Source organism: Erinaceus europaeus, chromosome 3 (assembly GCF_950295315.1).
Source record: "Erinaceus europaeus chromosome 3, mEriEur2.1, whole genome shotgun sequence".
Taxonomy (NCBI): domain Eukaryota; kingdom Metazoa; phylum Chordata; class Mammalia; order Eulipotyphla; family Erinaceidae; genus Erinaceus; species Erinaceus europaeus.
The window spans coordinates 66,490,367-66,510,657 of NC_080164.1; the positions used below are offsets into that span (position 1 = coordinate 66,490,367).

The following is a 20,291-nucleotide window of genomic DNA, read 5'->3' on the forward strand; positions in this document are numbered from 1 at the left end:
CCTCATGAATATTCACATTTTGCACTTTAGGGGGCAATACGTTGTGTTTAGGTTATCTAAAAATTCCAACCTCCCAAAATGTGGCTTTTCTTTTAAGACTAGACCATTCAAGTTGAATACGTTTCTTGGCAAGTCTGTGTATAAATCTGGTCAGAGTCTCTCTGTGAAGTCTGAAAAGGAGACAGATGGAAGAGTCAGCCAGAGTATCCCAGTGACAGAAACAACGATTCCCTGGAAGGGGAAAAAAGGGCAGAAAGGCATCTTTGTTTATTTTTACAGAATTGAGAGAACAACAGCCTTCCCTGGTTGTTTCCATAAGATCAAACCAGCTCCAAATGGGAGTCGCTAGGTATCTGCCAACATTTGAAACCAAAGCCCCAGAGGCCTGATAGCCCTGTTTCTTGTCTTTTCTTCCCTTTGTATTTCAAGATGACAATTTCATTTGTTCATTGATGCAGCCTGTCCATTCAATAAGTGTTCTGATTCATCTAGGAACCTGAAGCTCTGCTTTTAATCTAAAGCAGAACACAAAAGCACACGAGCCTTTTACTTCTGGATCGGTCAGTCCCTTGGATCTCTCAAAACAAATCCCTCAAGGCAGGCTCTGAATGGCTGTTCTATCCCAGGTCTGCACTTTCCATGGAAGAGCATGACTACTAGAGTTCAGTTCAAAGATGGCCACACTGTGCTGCAAGCTACACACTCCTCTGGGACAAGCCACATGCAGGTCTCCCAATTCTCCCATATCCTTTACAGTCCTCAGGGAACCCCCAGGATTTTTAGAGGGTGGCACCTATAATTCCAATATTGCAAACACAGGCCTGAAAGGGGTGCCAAACTAGGCCTTTCTTAAGGTGCATAAGAAACCAATAAAATCAATTGTGGGAAAGAAACATCATTGGATTTAATCTTAAAGTCAAACCTTGTGGACTTGTAGCTAACCATCACATGGTTAAATGGAAAACTGGCTTCCTCCTTTATTAAAGAAAGGCAACCAACGAACAACAACAACAAAAAGCAAGACAAAAACCATTCTGTGGAGCCAGTTTGCTGCACTCACACTTTGCTTTCAGAACAAATTCCCTGCTGTCATGAGCTTTTCTTAGAAACATGGGCATACGTGAGAGCCACATGTGAAAATGCCACACTGGGGGTTCATGTGGCCACTCCAGCATGTCAGAGAATCTGGAGCAGAGGATGAGAAGGTATCTTCTGAAACTGTTTAATCTCTGCCCAGGTTTCCCACCAAAAGGGAACAGGCTTTTTCAGGCTGCTGCACTGTGACAGAGAGGAAGAACATCTAAACTCTGTTTCGATCTTGTTGAAGAAGAAAAAACAAAACACCCACACAGAGGGAACAATTTCCCCACTGTGTGGGTGGTGGGGCCCCGAAAGCTGTTATCTGCAAAGGGCACTTCTGGGGGTTACCCGGCTGTCACCATTGTGTGGATTCCACACGAAAACCTCAAGTCAAACAGTGGGGAATGAATATTAAGAGACGATTTTCCACTCTGTGGAAAATGACTTGACTCTACAAAAATAAATGAGAACACTGTGATAATAAACGAAATGTGTGCAGGCCCTATTATCAAATGCACAGTGAAGGCAGATGTTCTTGCTCGCTTCATACCTCTCTGCTGTCAGAATGTGATGAAGTCATTCTCCACAGCCCCAACCTCTCAGCTCCTTAAGCCCCACCCCACCCCACCTCCCAACACACACACACACACACACACACACACACACACACTTATACCACATGGAAGGTCTGGATTAACCTTCTATGAGGAGGAGATGAAGGGTGAACCACCATGTCTGAGGCATGAGAGAGGCAGTGGTTTGGCGTATCTGTGTGATGGTATGGCGAAGGGAAAGGGTTATTTTTGAACACTGTTACAGCAAGGGATATTTGATAGTTTAAGTACGAATATATATGTGAAATGAAAAAAAAGCAGATATCTTTGGACCTGGAATGCCTCTTTCGTTACACAAAGAGCCCTCTCCTGTTCCCATGTGTTGGCAGCAATCTAAGAGGTACTAAGTGCCCACCAAGGTCATAGGATTTCAATGACTTCAAGTACCGCAAGTTCTCCCATCTTCACCCTGCCAATACTGACATCTTGGAGCCACACTTGTCTCTATCCTTCTTTCCATCCTATCTCCATCTGGAAAGGAGTCTGCTGAGGTGTCTCCAACAGCTCTCAAAGTCCTGGACTTAACTTTTAGAAACAAAACTTGTCATTAGAATCTAAAGTATTAAACCTTGCACCTTAAAGTATCTCTACCCACAGAAAGAGGGCCTGCTGATGTGAAGTCCTCAACACCAGCATCTGGGCTCTGGGTAAACATGACAAAGGAAATGGAAACCATTTCTCAGTAGCAGCCATAGGCCATCAATGTGACCCAGAACTACACAGACATAAGACACAACCCCTTCTTTAAAAAGAATTGAGAGAAGGCTGGCAAAAATGAACTCGCTTGGGTAGTATAACCACTTTGCCAGGCAGATAACCTAGGTTTGAGTCCAGCCCCCACTGAATTGGAGGAAACTTTGGTGACATGGTGTCTCTCTGCTCCCCACTTGCCACCTCTCTCTGTTTCTATCTCTTCCATCTAAAAAAAAAAGTCAACCCAGAGCAATGATGCTTCAGAGATGACAGAAATAATAACACTTGACAGGAAAACAGTATGGTAGATTCTAAAAATAAAATTACATATGATCCAGAGACTCTATCTTGGAGTATATACCCAAAAGAATTGAAAGCAAAGCTTCAAAGTGATATTTGTTTATTATTATTATTATTATTATTGTCTTACCAGAGCACTGCTCAGCTCTGGTTTATGGTGATATGGGGACTTGAACCTGGGACTTCAGAGCCTCAAGCAGGAGAGTCTCTTTGCATAACCATTATGTTATATACCTCTGCTCAAAGTGACATTTGTATGCTTATGTTTATAGCAGCATTGTTCATGGTAGTCAAAAGGAGGAAACAATCTCAAATATACAATGATGAAGAAGGGAATAAACAAAATATGGTATATAAATACCATGGAATATTTTTCAGCCTTTAAAAAGAAGGAAATCCTAGGGAGTTGGGCAGTAGCACAGCGGGTTAAGTGCACGTGGTGCAAAGCACAAGGACCGGTATAAGGGTCCGGGTTCGAGCCCCCGGCTCCCCACCTGCAGGGGAGTCACTTCACAAGCGGTGAAGCAGGTCTACAGGTGTCTTTCTCTCCCCCTCTCTGTCTTCCCCTCCTCTCTCCATTTCTCTCTGTTCTATCCAACATGATGACATCAATAATAACTACAACAATAAAACAACAAGGACAACAAAAGGGAATAAATAAATAAATATTTTTTAAAAATTAAAAAAGAAGGAAATCCTAAAACATGCTACTAATGCATAAGCCCTGAGGGTATTCTGTTAAGGGAAAATCCAGACACAGAAGGACTAATATTGTATGCGCCTGCATAGCTGAAGCTCGAAGATCAGTCAGATTTTGCAACAGAAAATGGAGTTGTGGCTGCCAGGGACTGAGGGAGAGGAAATGGGAATCAGTGTATAATGGACACAGAGTGACAGTTTGGGATGATGGAAGAGTTCCGGCTCTGGATGGCAGTGACAGCTGCATAACAATGTGACAGTCCTTAATGCCACTGAATGGCACACTTTTTGGCCTTTTTAAAGGGTTGAAATAGTGAACTTCATGCTAAGTATTTAAAAGTAATGCACAAAAGGATGGAAGCTTCAGGTAGCCAAAGTAAGCTAGGAGATCTTTTAAAGAAGGGACATAGTCAGAAACCCAAATTGCCCTTTGTCTTCCTCCTCCAAGGGGCAGAGGTGAGTGACAGGGTCAGGAGATATAGGAGGAGTGGAGTCTTCCCACACCCCCCTACATCTCCCCACCAGCAACCCCCGCCTTCGTGAGAAGGAGGGGCAAATGCTGCCAGTCTAACTTAGAAGTAGCTCTTCAGTGACACTTTATTAAGCCTCAAGGATTCCTGGAGTCTGGAAGTTGCCCAGAAGATGGTTTCTTCCCCACCATAAATTTATAGATGCTGTTAGAGTTTCTGGAACTTTTAAGATTCTTTATATGACAGATATAAGTCCTGAAAAACAAAAGCTCTGCTAATGCCCTCTCTGTTCCCCCCACTGTGTTTATGAGGATGAGACACAGGCTAGCCAAATGTTCCTCAAGAACTTACCTTGAGTTGGCTTGTATGAGTCAGAAGTTGCACATTGTTACAGGCTTGCTAAACCCTCACTACCACCTCAAAGACTGCACATTATCCCTGAGTTACTTTCTAGCCATCCTCTCTGTTCCCAAGCACAGAGGACAGCACAGAGACATGTGCTACTCTTGCCCCATGCAGTCCACCCAATCCAGTGTAGTGTTTCCATGTTGAGAAGGCACCTCTATGTGTGGGGTTGAGGATTAGCCACTATGGCTACAGGGAAAGAAAAAAAAAAAAAGGTTGAGGCGGCTGGGATTCACCCCCTCCCTCCACACCCTCCCCATACTCAACCTCTTCTCCAAGTAAATGTTAAATAGTAATATTTTATTGATTTAATTATGATCAATTAATTACAATTCCACACAATTCCCACCAGAGTTCCACTTCCTATCCCCTCCAATGGAGGCCTTCTTTCAAACAATAATTTAAAGACTGTTTTTAACCTGTGTTGTCAGCCTGCCAGGGCATCTGCCTTCTAGTTTTGATTTGCTTCCTCTAAGATATCTCCTTTGGATCCCAATTCACACGTGTAAGAATGTCATGCATTCGGGAGTTGGGCTATAGCGCAGCGGGTTAAGCGCAGGTGGCGCAAAGCACAAGGACCGGCATAAGGATCCCGGTTCGAACCCCGGCTCCCCACCTGCAGGGGAGTCGCTTCACAGGTGGTGAAGCAGGTCTGCAGGTGTCTATCTTTCTCTCCTCCTCTCTGTCTTCCCCTCCTCTCTCCATTTCTCTCTGTCCTATCCAACAACGACGACAACAACAATAATAACTACAACAATAAAACAACAAGGGCAACAAAAGGGAATAAATAAATAAAATAAAATATTAAAAAAAAAGAATGTCATGCATTCAAAAGGACAGAAACGACAAGCGCTAGCAAGCATATGGTGGAAAGAGAAACCTCTTATACTGTTAATGGGAATATACATTGGATCAGTCCCTATGGAAAGCAGTCTAGAGATTCCTCACTCAAAAAATTTGAAGATTCATATATAGAAAGAGCTATGCATATCTATATTCATGGCAGGGAAATTTGTAATAGTCAGAATCTGTAATAGTCAGATAAGTGGTTAAAAAAAGTTGTGGTTGGTAAGTTGCAGATGCTACCAGGATTCCATCTGACTTCCCTGGGCAGATGATCTCACCAATATGTCCCTGGAAACTCACCTCCCCAGAGCCCCACCCCACTATCAAAAGATAGAAATAGGATGGGGGTATGAATCAACCTGTCAACATCCATGTCCAGTGGGGAAGCAATTATAGAAGTCAGACCTCCCACCTTCTGTACCCCATAATGATCCTGGCTCCATACTCCCAGAGGGATAAAGAATAGAAAAGTTTCCAAAGAAGGGGATGGGATATGGAACTTTGGTGATGGAATTGTATAAAATTGTACCCCTCTTATCCTACAATCTGTCAATCATTATTGAATCAATAAATGATAATAATAACAATGTAAAACCCACGTCTACCTTTATGTCTTTACACACATCCGTTGTGCATTTATTTACACATGTAAATGCATTCTGGTGGGGATATCCTCTTAAATTTCTTTTTCACAAATGCCCCAAATAAATACTCCAAAATCTACATGGTCTTTATGACAAAGATGGTCACATAAAGGTTTCCCATCTCCCACGCTTTTGTTACAATTAGTACCAGTACTTTTCCCACTAAGAGGTGGGAATCTCTCCGTTCCCTCCTTCTGAGCACAAAGTGGGGCTTGGGACCAGTCCAACCAATAGAATAAGCTCTGTGGCTTCCCCAAATTGGATCTTGGGAAAAGGAGAGTGCCCACTTGGCTCTCTCTTACCACTGAGACACTTCACTCAGAGAAAGCCAAACACTGTGTTGGGGGCTGGGGACAGAGGTGTGATGTAGAAACTAGTCCAAGTGGAAAGAAACAGGTCACAAGTTACAGCCTCATCACCCACTAAGGTGCCCATGCCTTCCCACCACCATCCCCAGACCCATGTCTGCCAGGGCAGTCCCCAGAGTCTATAAGGTAGAGACAAATCATCTTCACCGCACTATCCAAAGCCCTGACACAGAGTGTCCCAGCAGAGTAAGCGGAAGCTCAGTGGTGTTAGGCAGCCACAGAAACTCCTAACATAGCCAGAGAATAAAGCAATTTCAAAGCTATCTCTAAAATCAACTTTTTCTGACTGCCCCCAATCGGGGCTAGGGAGATAGCACTAGCAGTAGAGCAATGTGCCTCAGGCTCCTGAGGTCCCAAGTTCCACCCCTGGCACAATCATAAACCAGAGGTGAGCAGTTCTCTGGTAAAAAAAATAAATAAGTAAACAAACAAACAAATAAATACCCACCAACATCTTTCTTTCCCCTCATCACAACACAGCTCTTATCCTTAGCTTCTACAGGGCCATGTCAGGTCCCTGCCCTCCTACTCAATCTCATATTCACTGTCAACTGAACACATTTCTTTGGTGATGCTTAGGGTGCTCTGGGGAAAGGGGGACCAAAGCAAAAAGTATTTTACAATCCCAGAAAAGACTGTAATAAATGAGGGAGAAAGTGCTTCCTGCCCCTTCACTGGAGCTAGGTCTTACTCTATGACAATGCCATAAAGCATTTTGATGCAGGCATGGGGGAAAGTTTACTACTTGGACAGGAAGCAATTTTTTTCATAAATATGGCACAATTAAGACAAAAGAATAAATTGTAAAGAAAACATACAGCAAGACTATCAACCATTCTCAAATGTGCCTACAACAGAAGGGGCAGAGCTCTAGCATAGAGGGGTGCCAAGGGGCTCACCAACAAGCCCCCACCCCACTTCCTGCTTATCCGGACTCCCCTCTCAAAATAGGACATTCTAGATTTCATAATTTCCTTAGACTGAGTTTATTATCCAAAAACCAATCTGTGTCCTTGCTCTAGGAGAACCATTTTTCTACCAAGAGCCACTCATGGATTTATAACGTCATTTATGGACTGGATGTCCCCCACCTCTATTCTAGAGTATTATAGTTTTTTATTTTAAAAGAAAGGTGCTACCTGCCCTCACTTTTATGTAAAAACTTTATTTATCCCAATAGCAATTAATTCTCACGAATAAAGCAACCAGAACTATTTCATCTCATTGGGATTCTGACATCATCAGTAGAGCAGCCACCACAATTAAACTCAAAAACCTGTAGACCAGAGCAAACCAGTACTATAAACTAAAATTAGATTAAAAATTAAAAATGAAACTTTACCTGTGGCTATAACGAATGGCTATGGTTAACCCAAGCTGCAATAAAAAAAAAGAAAGAAATGTTAAATAATATCAGGAATATGTTGAATGCATAACAAGACTAGGTTAACATAGTTTTTGTTGCTGTCATTTCTAAAGTGCCTTATTAGTAATTCTTCATGAATAACATATTTTTACAATATTTCTTATTTGAAGTTAGCTCTTAAAGGGTAATGATTTTTTATCACTTAATCTTTTTATTGCACTTTTACAGGAAAATAAGGAAACCCTTAAACTCCAAATGATGTTTTATTTTAATTGTTTTTAATGTAGATCTAGATGTTTACACAAATTGGCAAATATATGGGCCAGGCGGTGGCACACCTGGCTGAGTGCACATAATACAATGAGCAAGGATCCAGGTTCAAACCGCAACCCCCACCTGCAGGGGGAAAGCTTCATGAGTAGTGAAGCAGAGCTGCAAGTGTCTTTCTCTTCCTCTCTCCCTCTCTATTTCCCCAGCCCTCTGTATTTCCCTCTGTCTATATCCAATAAATAAAATAATAATTTTTTTAAATGTTACAAATTGACAAATACAGTAATTAACACACTTTTGAGTCAAATTTAAATATTTAATACAATTTTAAAATACACCAGATAATGATATTTTGGTGTGAATGGTGTAGAATTATACTCTGTTGTCTCATAATATAAATCAATATTGTATCACTAATAAAAATCATTAATAATATGATAGTTTGGTTGAAGGTTAAATGTACTGATACCTAATTTGGGGAAGTGTACACTTGTGAAAACAAAAATCCTGCAAGTCAATATTTCCTCAATAAAATGATACTGAAGTTAAAAAAACATTATTGCCAATAAAAGAGTTACTGAATAAAAAAAATAAAGATCTATAATATTTCATGTAGACAGAGGTTGTCTCTCAGTAGTAAGACTTCTAAAAATGAGTTTCTTTGTGAAAATTTCAATTCCTACTTTTTATTGAACCATAACTGAAAAATCAAACTGTACCTATTTATTTTTATTTATTTCAAGTCATTTTTTATTTGTGATTAATAATGGCTTACAAGACTTTAAGATTATAGGGCAGTTTCACACTGTACCCACCGCCAAAGTTCTGGGCCACCACCCTCCCAATGATAACCACCATAGTTCTCACAGAATCTTAGAGGCAGTTTGACAAAGACAAACTATACCTATTTAAACAATCACATGATCAGATATAGACACCGTACAAATGACTATTGCAGTCATGTTCACTGACTAACACTTCCCCTACTTCCCATAGTTACCTTTCAATTTCTTTCTTTAGTGAGAACACTGCAGAGCTGCTCTGTCAGCGAAATTCAAGAAGACAATAGTGTTGTTAACTATAGTCATCATGCTGGGTGTTGGATCCTCAGAACTTATTCATCTCACAACTAAAACTTTTACCCTTTGGCCAGATCTCTCCTCCACTCTGTTTTATGTGCAAAACAGGGTTCTTTGAGCTCTAAGACAAAGCAGTGAAAAGACAGGATATCAGTGTTTCCCACTAGGAAAGTATCTCACACTGAGTCCTGGAAGCCACCTCTCCCTCTCTTCCAGGACTCCTGAGTGGAAAGCTCAGACCAACAGGGTACTGATACGGCACTGATCACCTAGGCCTGAGTCTTCCTGGTGGGCTCAGCACAGCCTTCATACTGACCCTATTAGCTCTAGGCAAGCAAGCTGCAGTTCAGAGGACAGCAAAGAAAGGGAGCTCACAGTGTGTATAACATCAGGAGAAAGTGGACACAGTGACTGGGCATTGTAACAAGAGAAACCAGGCCAAGACTCTAGCTTCCTTTTTACCCTCTGCTGAATGTCACAGAAACCTCTCAAGCACAAATGAGGGTTGAATCCTACAGCATGGGCCTCAGTGTGGGCCAAGTCAGTGGTGGGTTACAGAAGAGTCAGGCCAAACAAGGTCAGCTGTTAACTGTGTGGGTGTCAGTGAGTTATCCAAACTCTAAGACCTTCAGTGTTCACAACTGTTAAATGGCCAAAATAAAGTATTTTCTCACAGGATTAATGTGAGAATGAAGCTTTTTTTTTTCTGTTTATCTATCTCTCTCTCTCTCTCTCTCTCTCTCTCTCTGTCTGTCTGCATGTGTATTCTGTCTGCCAGATGGGAAAGACTTTATAATTACTGGTACTACCACAGTACACCATCAACACCCCATTTATGAAAATTTAGCTTTTAAGTTTGTTTTGGGAAATTTGAAAGGATTTCTTCATGAAAAAAACAGTGATCAACCACAACTAGGTCTACATAAGTCTCATTAGCCCATAGTGGAGGAACACAGCCCATGGCTGTGTTCATTTAAGAAACAGGCAATTCAGCCTCTCAGTATCATATATAATATCATTGGTGGGGGGGGGGGGTAAGGTTTCCCTGTGTGGTACCTTATGATCCTCAACCACACCACTGCCATACTTCACTCATTGCTAATCCTTTAAGTAGAACCTACTGGAGGTGGGAGTGGGGAGGTGAGTTTCATGGTGCCATTCTAGGTGCTGAAAGATGACTTGAGGGTCCCAGGGAAGTGGGACTGTGGAAGAGGTAAGGAAGAACCATGGGGAAGAAGAGTAAGAAGAAATAAAGCTGTTAAGAAAGCCTGGCACTCGTATCCAATTCAATCTGGACAGATGCACGGTTTCTCCAGGCTAGTACATGGATAGGCTAGATTCAGAATAAGGGCTTTATCACTAAACACATTCAGGATTCAAAACCAATAAAGACAAGACTTCAGGAACAAAGAAGAAGAACTCATTAAAAAATACAGGCAGACAGAAAGGAAGAAAGTGAGGAAAAGAAGAAAGAAATCTAAAAGAGAAGCCATGAAATATATAACATCAAGCTGATTCCATATCACACTCACTTTATTCAATTATCTCAACCAGTTCAGGAGTATATTTTCTTTGAGACTTACGCAAACAGAAAAGGGAAGGTAGCTCAGGGACAATAAAATATGTAAAGAACAAGAAGGAGGTTATTCTGGAACAAAATAAAAACAGAAGCTGTAACCACAAGGTCAGGATAAGCATTTTACAGATTTCACATGCTGGATAACTTTACATTTCCTGGGGTTAAAAAGTTCTGGCTTACAGTTAGGCTACTAATAAGATAAGTTTACCAACTGAGTATTTTGATAAGCTTTGGAGTACTGTTTAATTAGTGGCTTTTCCACAGCTGAAAGATAAGCCTTTGCTGTAGTATGGAAAGGAAATAGGCATAGAGGAAACAAGAATTAGGGGGGGGAAACAACAACAAAATAGTCTGATAACCCAGTAATTTTGGAGGATAACAAGTTTATTGAATTCTTGAAAAAAATATTAAATACTCCCAAACAAAAAAAAAAATAGTTCTTAAATGACAGCTACATTGGTTAAAGAGAGCGAGGATATAAACCCTCATGATGAATTCCAGTTAAGTGTTTTTATTACACTTGTTGGCTTCTTCATCTAATATGTTTTATTACTATTTTTTAAATATTTATTTATTCCCTTTTGTTGCCCTTGTTTTATTGTTGTAGTTATTGTTGTTGTCGTCGTTGTTGGATAGGACAGAGAGAAATGGAGAGAGGAGGGGAAGACAGAGAGGGGGAAAGAAAGATAAACACCTGTAGACCTGCTTCACCACTTGTGAAGCGACTCCCTTGCAGGTGGGGAGCCGGGGTTCGAACCGGGATCCTTATGCCGGTCCTTGTGCTTTGCGCCACCTGCGCTTAACCTACTGCGCTACCACCCAACTCCCTACTACTATTTTTTAAGGATATCTCTGGGACTGGCTGGAGAGACAGCTCAGCCAGTTATAGAACAAGACTTGCATGCCTGAGGGCTTGGGTTCAATCCCTGGCACTGCTATATGCTTGAGAGGAACAGCATCTGGACACCTTCTCATGAAAAATAAACAAGTATATACATATATATATATATAAAGAGAGAGGGGGGTATTTATTTTTATTATTGCATAGAGACAGAGAGAAGTTGAGAGGGGAAAGAGAGAGAGAGAGAGAGAGAGAGACCTGCAGCCCTGCTTCAACACTTGTGAAGCTTTCCCCTTGCATTTGGGGACCAGGGGTTTGAACCTGGGTCCTTACGCACTGTAATGTGTGCACTTAACCAGGTGCACCACCACATAGCCCCAAATATATATATTTTTAAAAGACATCTTTGATCAGGAAGAATGTGTAAATATTGGAATCACACCATACGAGCAGCCACAGCATCTGCAGGCCTCTGTGGCCAGGCCTATAAAAATGTGCTAGGGGATGAAATGACTAGGACCCATACAAAGGCCCTGGGATGATATGGGAACCCATATCTGGGGTGGGTAGGAATACAGCATTACATAGACAAGCAGGAAATGTGACTTCAACTCCACAGTGAGTGCACTGGATTCAACTGACAGCCTGAGTCTCCCCACTGTGTATGTGCATGTGTGCACATGTATATGCATTCACACCCAATGTACAATACAAGCCTGAGTATACACTTAGGTATGCAAGCACAGCCACACTCAAGGACATGCGCATGTGCACACACACTCATCAAAGTGTGTGTGTGTGTGTGTGTGTGTGTGTGTGTGTGTGTGTGTGTGTGTGTGAGTCAGTATGAGTAGTGCGTGTTTTTATGTGCACACATTCTTTCCCCATAGTCACATGCAAGCACAGGCACACACCAGCACACATGCGTATGAATACAGATGTGCACATGCATAGAGACACACTGGCATTTGGAGAGACCTACAGAGACCCTGAGACAAAAGGAGGCCTCAGACAATTGACCCTTTTGTTTTTGGTCTCAGCAGGGATCCAGTGGAGAGCAAGAAGGGAGGCCCCTGGGGACTGACCTCTAACCCCAGCCCAGTGCAAGCTGAGGCCCTGGGACATGGAGGTCAGAAGAAGTTTTGTGCTTCTGCCCTCCCTGGAGCCCTTTGCCCCCACCAGGGCATACTATAAGCATTGCCAGTGAGCATTTAACAAACTCCCATTTGGAGAACTTTTTCAACTTACACAATTTGTTAGTAACAAAGTTAAATCATATTTTAATAGCAAGGAAAAAAATCAACATTTTTCAAAATCTCCTTCAGCTACAAAAACCTTTCTCTTGTTTCTTCAGCCTAAAAATGCTCCTTTTCTGGAACAGCTGACTGGGGCAGCTGTTTTGTATCAAGGCTGGGGGTTTTCTATATGACCCAGGGAGCTCAGACAGCAGGCAGACCTTCCTACATTAAAGGGTAATCTGAGAATAATTTGCCATAAAACACCTAGAAGTGCACCAGCTGTAGCCAGATATTCCCTATAAAGCACCACCTCAACTGCACGGATCATGTACAATAATAATCATAATTTTAGAAGACACCTTTTAAAAATACCATTTAAAATGTTAAAGGGAAGAAATGGCAGACACTGTCTTTAGAGGCAGCAGAGAGCATCCTTATCATGTCACAGATTGTCGCTGTGCAGCCCTCCCCTAATGCCCACCTGCCCGAGGCACCTGGGTTCTTAGGGTCCAGCCTTTGCTGATGCACTGAGCATGTGTTCAGGATGTGCTCTCACACACAGGCTGCCAAGGCAGAGCAGAGCGAGCGGAAGAAACCAGTCAGTGCTAAGCTTATCACTCAACTGATGAGCAGTGGCTGCAAGAATGAGGCCAGAACTTTCTAGATTGGGGGAAACATACTAGCAAAGGCCGTGACACAGATCCAGGCCTTTACCCAGGATAGCCGGCACCCCTCACCCCTCAGCCCCCCCACCCCCGTCACAGCTCCAATGCTAGTACTTCTCATCCCTCAAAAAATAACAGGAGACCCATGGTTTTCTTATGAAACTCCCACATTTTCAACTGATCTGAGTATTTTTCAAAGATTAGGTGAGCCAAACAAAACACACCCATGGAATTTGGCCAGAAGGCCACCGGTCTGCAGCCTCACTTTACATCTTTCCATGTTGCCAAGCCTCTCCTTGGCTTCCAAGTTGGCTTCCAACGCACCAAACCTGAATTATGAGTTTAGGGAAAATATGTCAGGGTCCTACATGTGAAGTCTTCATTCCCTTTATACTTACGTGGCACTTCCTCTTTATATTTTTTATTTCAAGGGTCCAAAGAATTGTAATATTACAAAGTAAACTCAGAAAGGAAAGGGAGCCATTAATTTTCCTTTGCTTCCTCTTTTCTAGGAAATATGAAAGAAGAAAAATCTCACAGAGAGACATGGTGTGTGTGCGTGTGCGTGTGCGTGTGCGTGTGCGTGTGCGTGTGCGTGTGTGTGTGTGTGTGTGTGTGTGTGTTGGCACCAACAATAGGGACAGAGAGAAAGTAATTTACAGAGTGGATCATTTTAACTCTTTCCCTGACTCTCCTTCCAGCATTACTCATTCATAAACAAAACTAGAATCCCCATGGACCCCAGCCCCACCCCAGCACCCTCCACGGCTGGTCTCCCCAACCCACACACATCACAGATCTTCCTGACCCTCCTTGCCTGACTCAGCCCCAACTCACCAGGGATTTCTTAGGCACCTGCTACTTCCTGAAAAATCAACAGCTGAACTAACAGATGCTTATGGTCAGTAGCAATGAGCACTGTGGTTAAGTCCCTTGACTTTTCTTGTCTGTTTCCTCACTGTAAAATGGGGATAAAGTTACCTAGCCCACGAAGTTGTTTTAGGAAGATTAACTCAGACCTCAGAGATAAGGACCAGTTAAAGCCATTATCAGCTGGGACTTGAAAGAAATGCACATTCTCAGGCCCAAGCTCAAAATATGCTGAATCAGAAATCTTTTGGGGGGGTTGAGGGAAAGCACTGAGTGAGATGATGCATGGGGAGTCCTTGGAAGCATGCCTGAAACTAGGAACTTCTATGCTGACAATGGTGATGATTTTACAGCTCATAGTAAGACAATCTTTTATCTTATTAATGTCATTTCATTGTCCTGAACTCAACATCAGGGACTGTACTCACTGTGAGTTCTGGTCTTCTGACAGGCCTGTGGTGATATTTTGGGAGATGAGAGCACCTGGTGGTCACAGGTGGTCACCCCCCTCAACTGGAAAAGATATGGACACCCTAACCAGCTCCTCTGGGCTGCTAATAAAGACAAGCCAGCTACTTGAAGGCTAAGGGCAACACTCCCCACCACATTCTGTTCTATCAAAAAGGGAAAAAATTCCTGGAACCCACCCCCCTCCCCAGAGCCCTACCCCACTAGGGAAAGATAGAAACAGGCTGGGGGTATGGATCAACCTGCTAATGCCCATTTCTAGTGAAGAAGCAAATATAGAAGCCAGACCTTCTACCTTCTGCACCCCATAGAGACTTTTGGTCCATATTCCCAGAGGATAAAGAATAGGGAACTTTTCAATGGAAGGGATGGGATACAGAAGTCTGGTGGTGGGAATTTTATGGGATTGTACCCCTCTCATCCCACAATCTTGTCGATCATTATTTTTTTTCAATCATTATTAAATCACTAAAAAAAAAAAAAAAAAGACAAAAAAAAAAAAAGGAGAAAATTCAGCAAGAAGGGTAAGAGAAAGAAAGACAGCAATATATTTGTTCACTACTGAGTTGTTTTTCTTTTTTCTGAATGATGTTATTCTTCCTTGGTCCCTTACATTTAATACATTTTAAGACCAGAGGGGAAAAAAGTCACATTTAGGAAGAGAAAGGGGTATATATAAAGCATGGGCTCTTGCCAGATTTATCAGAAATCTAATTTAGATCTGAAACTTTCAAAACCTGATGTAAATGACAAGTTGCTAAATCAATGGAAATTAACATTGAACTAACATTGAAACGTAGGCGGTCGTTATTTAACCAACTTAAGGAAACAAGTTGTTTTTAAATTTCTAAGCCCCAAATGACTGAAAAGGTAAGTGTCTAACTTTGCTGCTTTCTGCCACCCCTCACCCCCAAACCTGAACCAGGCACTGGTTTGGGGGTTTTGTTGTTGTTGTTGTTGTTGTTGTTGTTGTTTGGCATTTAAAGTTAAAGTTCTATTTGGAAGACATGAAGATAGACTTTCACAAGGACTAGCATTGTCCCTTAATCAATCCAAGGTACAAATATTGCACTTTGAGTTGCTGCCACCATAGGGCCTATCTGCTAGGTATTTCCCAGGGATCCTGAGCTGTGGGACTCTGACTACTGGCTCTCAACATTGGCACTGTCATGTGCAGAGTTACTAGCCGCCCTATTGTAGCAAGCCAAGGAGGAAGAAGTACCAGAGGCTGGTTGTTATCTCTGTCACTGCTGTGAAGTGACCAGCCAATATCCACATTATCTCAGCACACTGAGTTCACAGCAGAGCTGGCTGGGGTGGGGTGGGGTGGGGTGGGGTATATATTTGTGTGCTCTGAACCCATAGCTCACCACTGAATTCCCTCCAGGTAGTTCCTCTGCTGCTTTCAACTTAGCATGGCTGTATTTTTCTAGATTCCATACAATATAATTGTGGAATTTGAGTTCCTTTGCTTCAGTTGGGTACAAAGGGATGGTTACTCAAGAACCTGAACACTCTGAGACTTCGGAGAAAGCAACTCCCATTCAGATGCATCAACATAACAACGGAGGTAGATTCTATGTACAACCTACTGACAGAATACCTAGCACAGGCTTGGAAAATTCAGGAATTCTCAGTGGCTTAAATGAAAGCTACATAAATGAAAACTTGATTTTTATGTCAAAGAATTGGATGGGGGAGGAGAAAGAGGCTGAAGAGCGGAAAAGGAAACATGAAAGGACCAAAGGGAAAAAATAGGTTGACGCCCTCAAAGGCAGTCAATAACAAAAGTATTTTAGGGCATTTTTAAGGTGGATTTGGGGACTGTTAAAGAGAATAAAATGAAACCGTAGGCACAGCCTGTCAAAGCATCTTACAGACCCTACCACGTACAGCTTACTGACCTATTCTGACCTCCCTGCACCCACACCAGAGACAAGAGTAGAACTCCCATAGAATCTCTTTTAAATTGAATCCAAGAGTTGTTTTTTCCAAGAAAGAAATAACACATTCCTTTACTTTAGCTTTTACCTACAGTTTGCACTATTTTTTTTAAAAATCTATTTTTTTAAAGATTTTATTTATTATCAATGAGGAAGATAGGAGGAGAGAAGAAAAGAACCAGTCGTCACTCTGGTACGTGTGCTGCCGGGACCTCATGCTTGAGAATCCAATGCTTTATCCACTGTGCCACCTCCTAGATCATAATTTGCTCTAATTCTTATTCCTCCTCCCAAAAGAAAAATTACATGAACCAAACAGACAACATCTCCCCCACCCAGGCATTTGAGATACTGACTAAAATTAGGTATTCCGTGTTTTTACAGGTTTTCTATATGCCTGTGTCATCTACAAATAAGATCAAGTTTTATTTCTTTTTATCATTTTATTGGGGAGGGTTAATGGTTGACAGTACAGCTGTTGACATGTGCATACCATTCGTCATCTTCCCATAATAAGTGTCTATAAATCACTCCCCCTAACCCCTCCCAACTTAAGTACTATTACACCATCATGGACCAACAGGACTCCAACCACCCACTCTCACAGTAACACTCTATATCAATTTACACTCTGTTCTAGTATGTGCTGTGAATGCTTTCACAAAGCAGACTAATGTGGTAAGTTTGAAAAGATCTGATTAACAGTAAAAGGAAAATGTGAAAAATAGGACCTGAGATGATTCACCTGGCAGGGTGTATACCTTGACATGCACTTGGCCCAAGTTCAAGCCCCTGATACTACGTGAGAGTGTACACCATCAGGCATCTGATGTTGTGTGGTGTCTCTCCCTCTCTCTGTCTCACTCTATCTCTCTATCTGAAATAAAATGAAGGAAAAAGTCATTTTTGGAGTGGTAAAATTGTACATATGCAAGGCCTTAGCATAATTTTTTTAAAAAGAGGGGGAAATAATTACATTATAAAATGCAATGAATCATATATTTTTAAATAAATACCAAAATGCACTTTTTCCATTTAGAAAGTCTAATAAGTTGCTGTCTCTGTCATCTTGAAGTCTGGGTGCTTTGGCACAGGGGTTATATTGAACTATGCTATCCTTCTGAATAGAGGACATGTTCACAATGAATAAAAAGGACAAAAAATAAAATAGAAATAAAGATGTAACAAAGGGGGTAAGAGAATGAGGATACAACCTGTCACCTCCACCCTAAATAAATCCTCACACAGTTTCCATTTCATAATTTGAAATTTTAGGTCAGTCTAAGATCAACGTGGGGGTTGGGGATTTGATAAGAGAGAAGTCAACTGTCTAAGAAGTGTCTTAGAACCCCTTACAATGAAGGTTTCTCATGGAATCCTAACAGACATTCATTTCCAGCATGATATCTGCTTCATCTATGGTTGATTAAATCCTGGCCATCATTCTGCGTCTACCCAGTCTCAGGAAGGTGTAGGGGAAAGAAGAGATAATGAGGAGTAATGAGTATTCCAGAAGCCTCAGGTAAGGAAGGTAGGGCAGTGCGATGCAAAAGGCAGTGGCAGTCCCAGAAAGTTACTTGATACTGGGTGTTTGACTTGACCGCCCATTTCCAAGTTGGTTATTTATCAGCAAAGATCCCTTTGGACAAGCATATATCAAATTAAAGGAAAACTTGACCTGTCTCTCTAGTTTCCAGCTCCTCTTATACAAAAGTCAAGATGGGGGGCCAGGCAGTGGTTCTCTCAGTTAAGCGCACATGGTACTAAGCACAAGGACCCATGCAAGGATCTGGGTTCGAGATCCTGGCTCCTCACCTACACCAGGGGTGCTTCACAAGTGGCAAAATAGATCTACAGATGTCTGTCTTCTCTCTCTCCCCCTCTATCTCACCTTCCTCTCTCAACTCTCTGTCCTTTCCAATAAAATAAAATAAAATAAAATGGCCACCAGGAACAGTGGATTTATAGTGCCAACATGGATCCCCAATGAGATAACCCTGGAGGAAAAACAAAACAGTCAGGATGAGCCTTTGGGGAAACCTATGTCCTTGCCTTAGTACCTCTTGATTGTCTCCAGGATCATGTTTTCAACACTTAGTATTATACAGAGACAGTCATTTTCTACTTGTGGCAAAATAGCATCCTTTCTGGATTTCCATCTCCTATCCAAAAATAACTTCTCAAAGCTATTGATAGGCTTAGAGGAAGTAATGTTTCTGCAGCTGTTGGCATCTGACTTGCAGAAATTGCTCAGTAGATGCCACACAGAGGTGTGTTATTGCTCAAACTTCCTGCCTAGCTCAGATTCCTTACTGCCCTGCCATTGCTCATACTTATGGCCCCAAGTCACATATTCCCTTATTCTCTTTGTCTGTCTGAATCCTGCCAATCCTTTGAGACCCAGCTTAAATACCAAATATATATATAGCCACTGAGGCTTCACTGTATCAGGTCAATTTCCTCAGATAGAAAGGGACACACCACAGCACCTAAGTTTCCCCCAATGCTGTGGAAGCCAGAAACTGGAGGCTAAGTGGTGCATATGGCAATGCAGATGCTTTCCCAGGTCAGCTATCTCTCTGGCCCCAGTGAAAGTTTCTTGATCAGCTCCTCTCACAAGATCAACGTCCTGTGAACTCTTGATGGCTGGCCCTCCTCACAGTAGTTAGTGAAGCAGTTTCCTTGGTTTATGTTTACTTTAGAAGTAAAGTCAGGAACCACCCTAGGTACCTTTATGCCCTACTCAGTGTTTTATACATAAAATTTTTTCATTACCATTGCTGATGAGATTGGAACTGTATGTTTCAAATATAGGTAGCTTTTCTCAACAACAATAACAAAACAAACCACTCTTCTGAAAATAGGAAGGAGGGAGAGACCTGGATAGATTCTTGACTGAAGAAGAGATTCAGATGGGGAGCTGGGAGGTAGCACAGCGGGATAAGCACAGGTGGCACAAAGCGCAAGGACAGGCATGAGGATCCTGCTCCCCACCTGCAGAAGGGTAGCTTCACAAGTGGTGAAGCAGGTCTGCAGGTGTCTATCTTTCTCTCCCCCTCTCTGTATTCCCCTCACCTCTCCATTTCTCTCTGTCCTACCCAACCCAATCATTATTGATGACATCAATAATGATTACAACAATAAAACAACGGCAACAAAAGGAAATAAATAAATAAATATTTGAAAAAATAATAAGAGATTCTGATAGTCAATAAACATAGAAATAAAATGCTAACCATCACCTGATAATTAAAGAAATGCAAATCAAAGCAACAATGAGCTAACAATTCATACCTATGAGTATGTCATACATCAAAAAGGAGAGAAACAGCAAATTCTGGTGATGATGTATAGAAAAGTTAATGCTTTTACACTGTTAGTAAAACTGTAGACCAGCCCCTGAGGAAAACAGTTTGGGGATTCTTCAAAACATTGGAAATGTACCTTCTACATGATTTGACAATTCTTCTCCTAGTCACCTATCAAATAAAGATAAACCATTCCCCCAAAGATAAATATGCACATCTATGTTAGTATATTTTGTGTATGCAATTTTTTATATTTGCATCTTTGTTACAGGCAACATTTGCAGTAAGTCCCAGTGTCCAATGACAAATGAGTGGCTAAAGAAGTTGTGACCTAGGACACAGTGGCGAACCACATGCTGTCACCTGCTCCCCAGATGAAGATATTACTTCCCAGAGCCTCTCTACTCCCACCTGATGCTTCTGCAAACTCACCCCTTCTTTCCTAAACTGTTCTTCCTCTCTATGTTCTCTATGCCCAATTAGGTTCTCCCTGAATCTCAACCTAGATCTCCTGACTTCCTTTCTTCTAAGTCATCAATAGCATT

The 20,291-nt window shown here is 41.8% G+C and overlaps 1 protein-coding gene across 1 annotated transcript in view; it reads right to left on the minus strand.

The window, feature by feature from the left end:
* ACOXL (acyl-CoA oxidase like) overlaps positions 1-20,291 on the minus strand; it is a 361,479-nt gene that overhangs the window by 247,561 nt on the left and 93,627 nt on the right. The window contains exon 10 of the mRNA XM_060188434.1: positions 7,462-7,496. Within this exon, the coding sequence (XP_060044417.1) occupies positions 7,462-7,496 (35 nt within the window). The remainder of the gene's footprint in view (positions 1-7,461; positions 7,497-20,291) is intronic.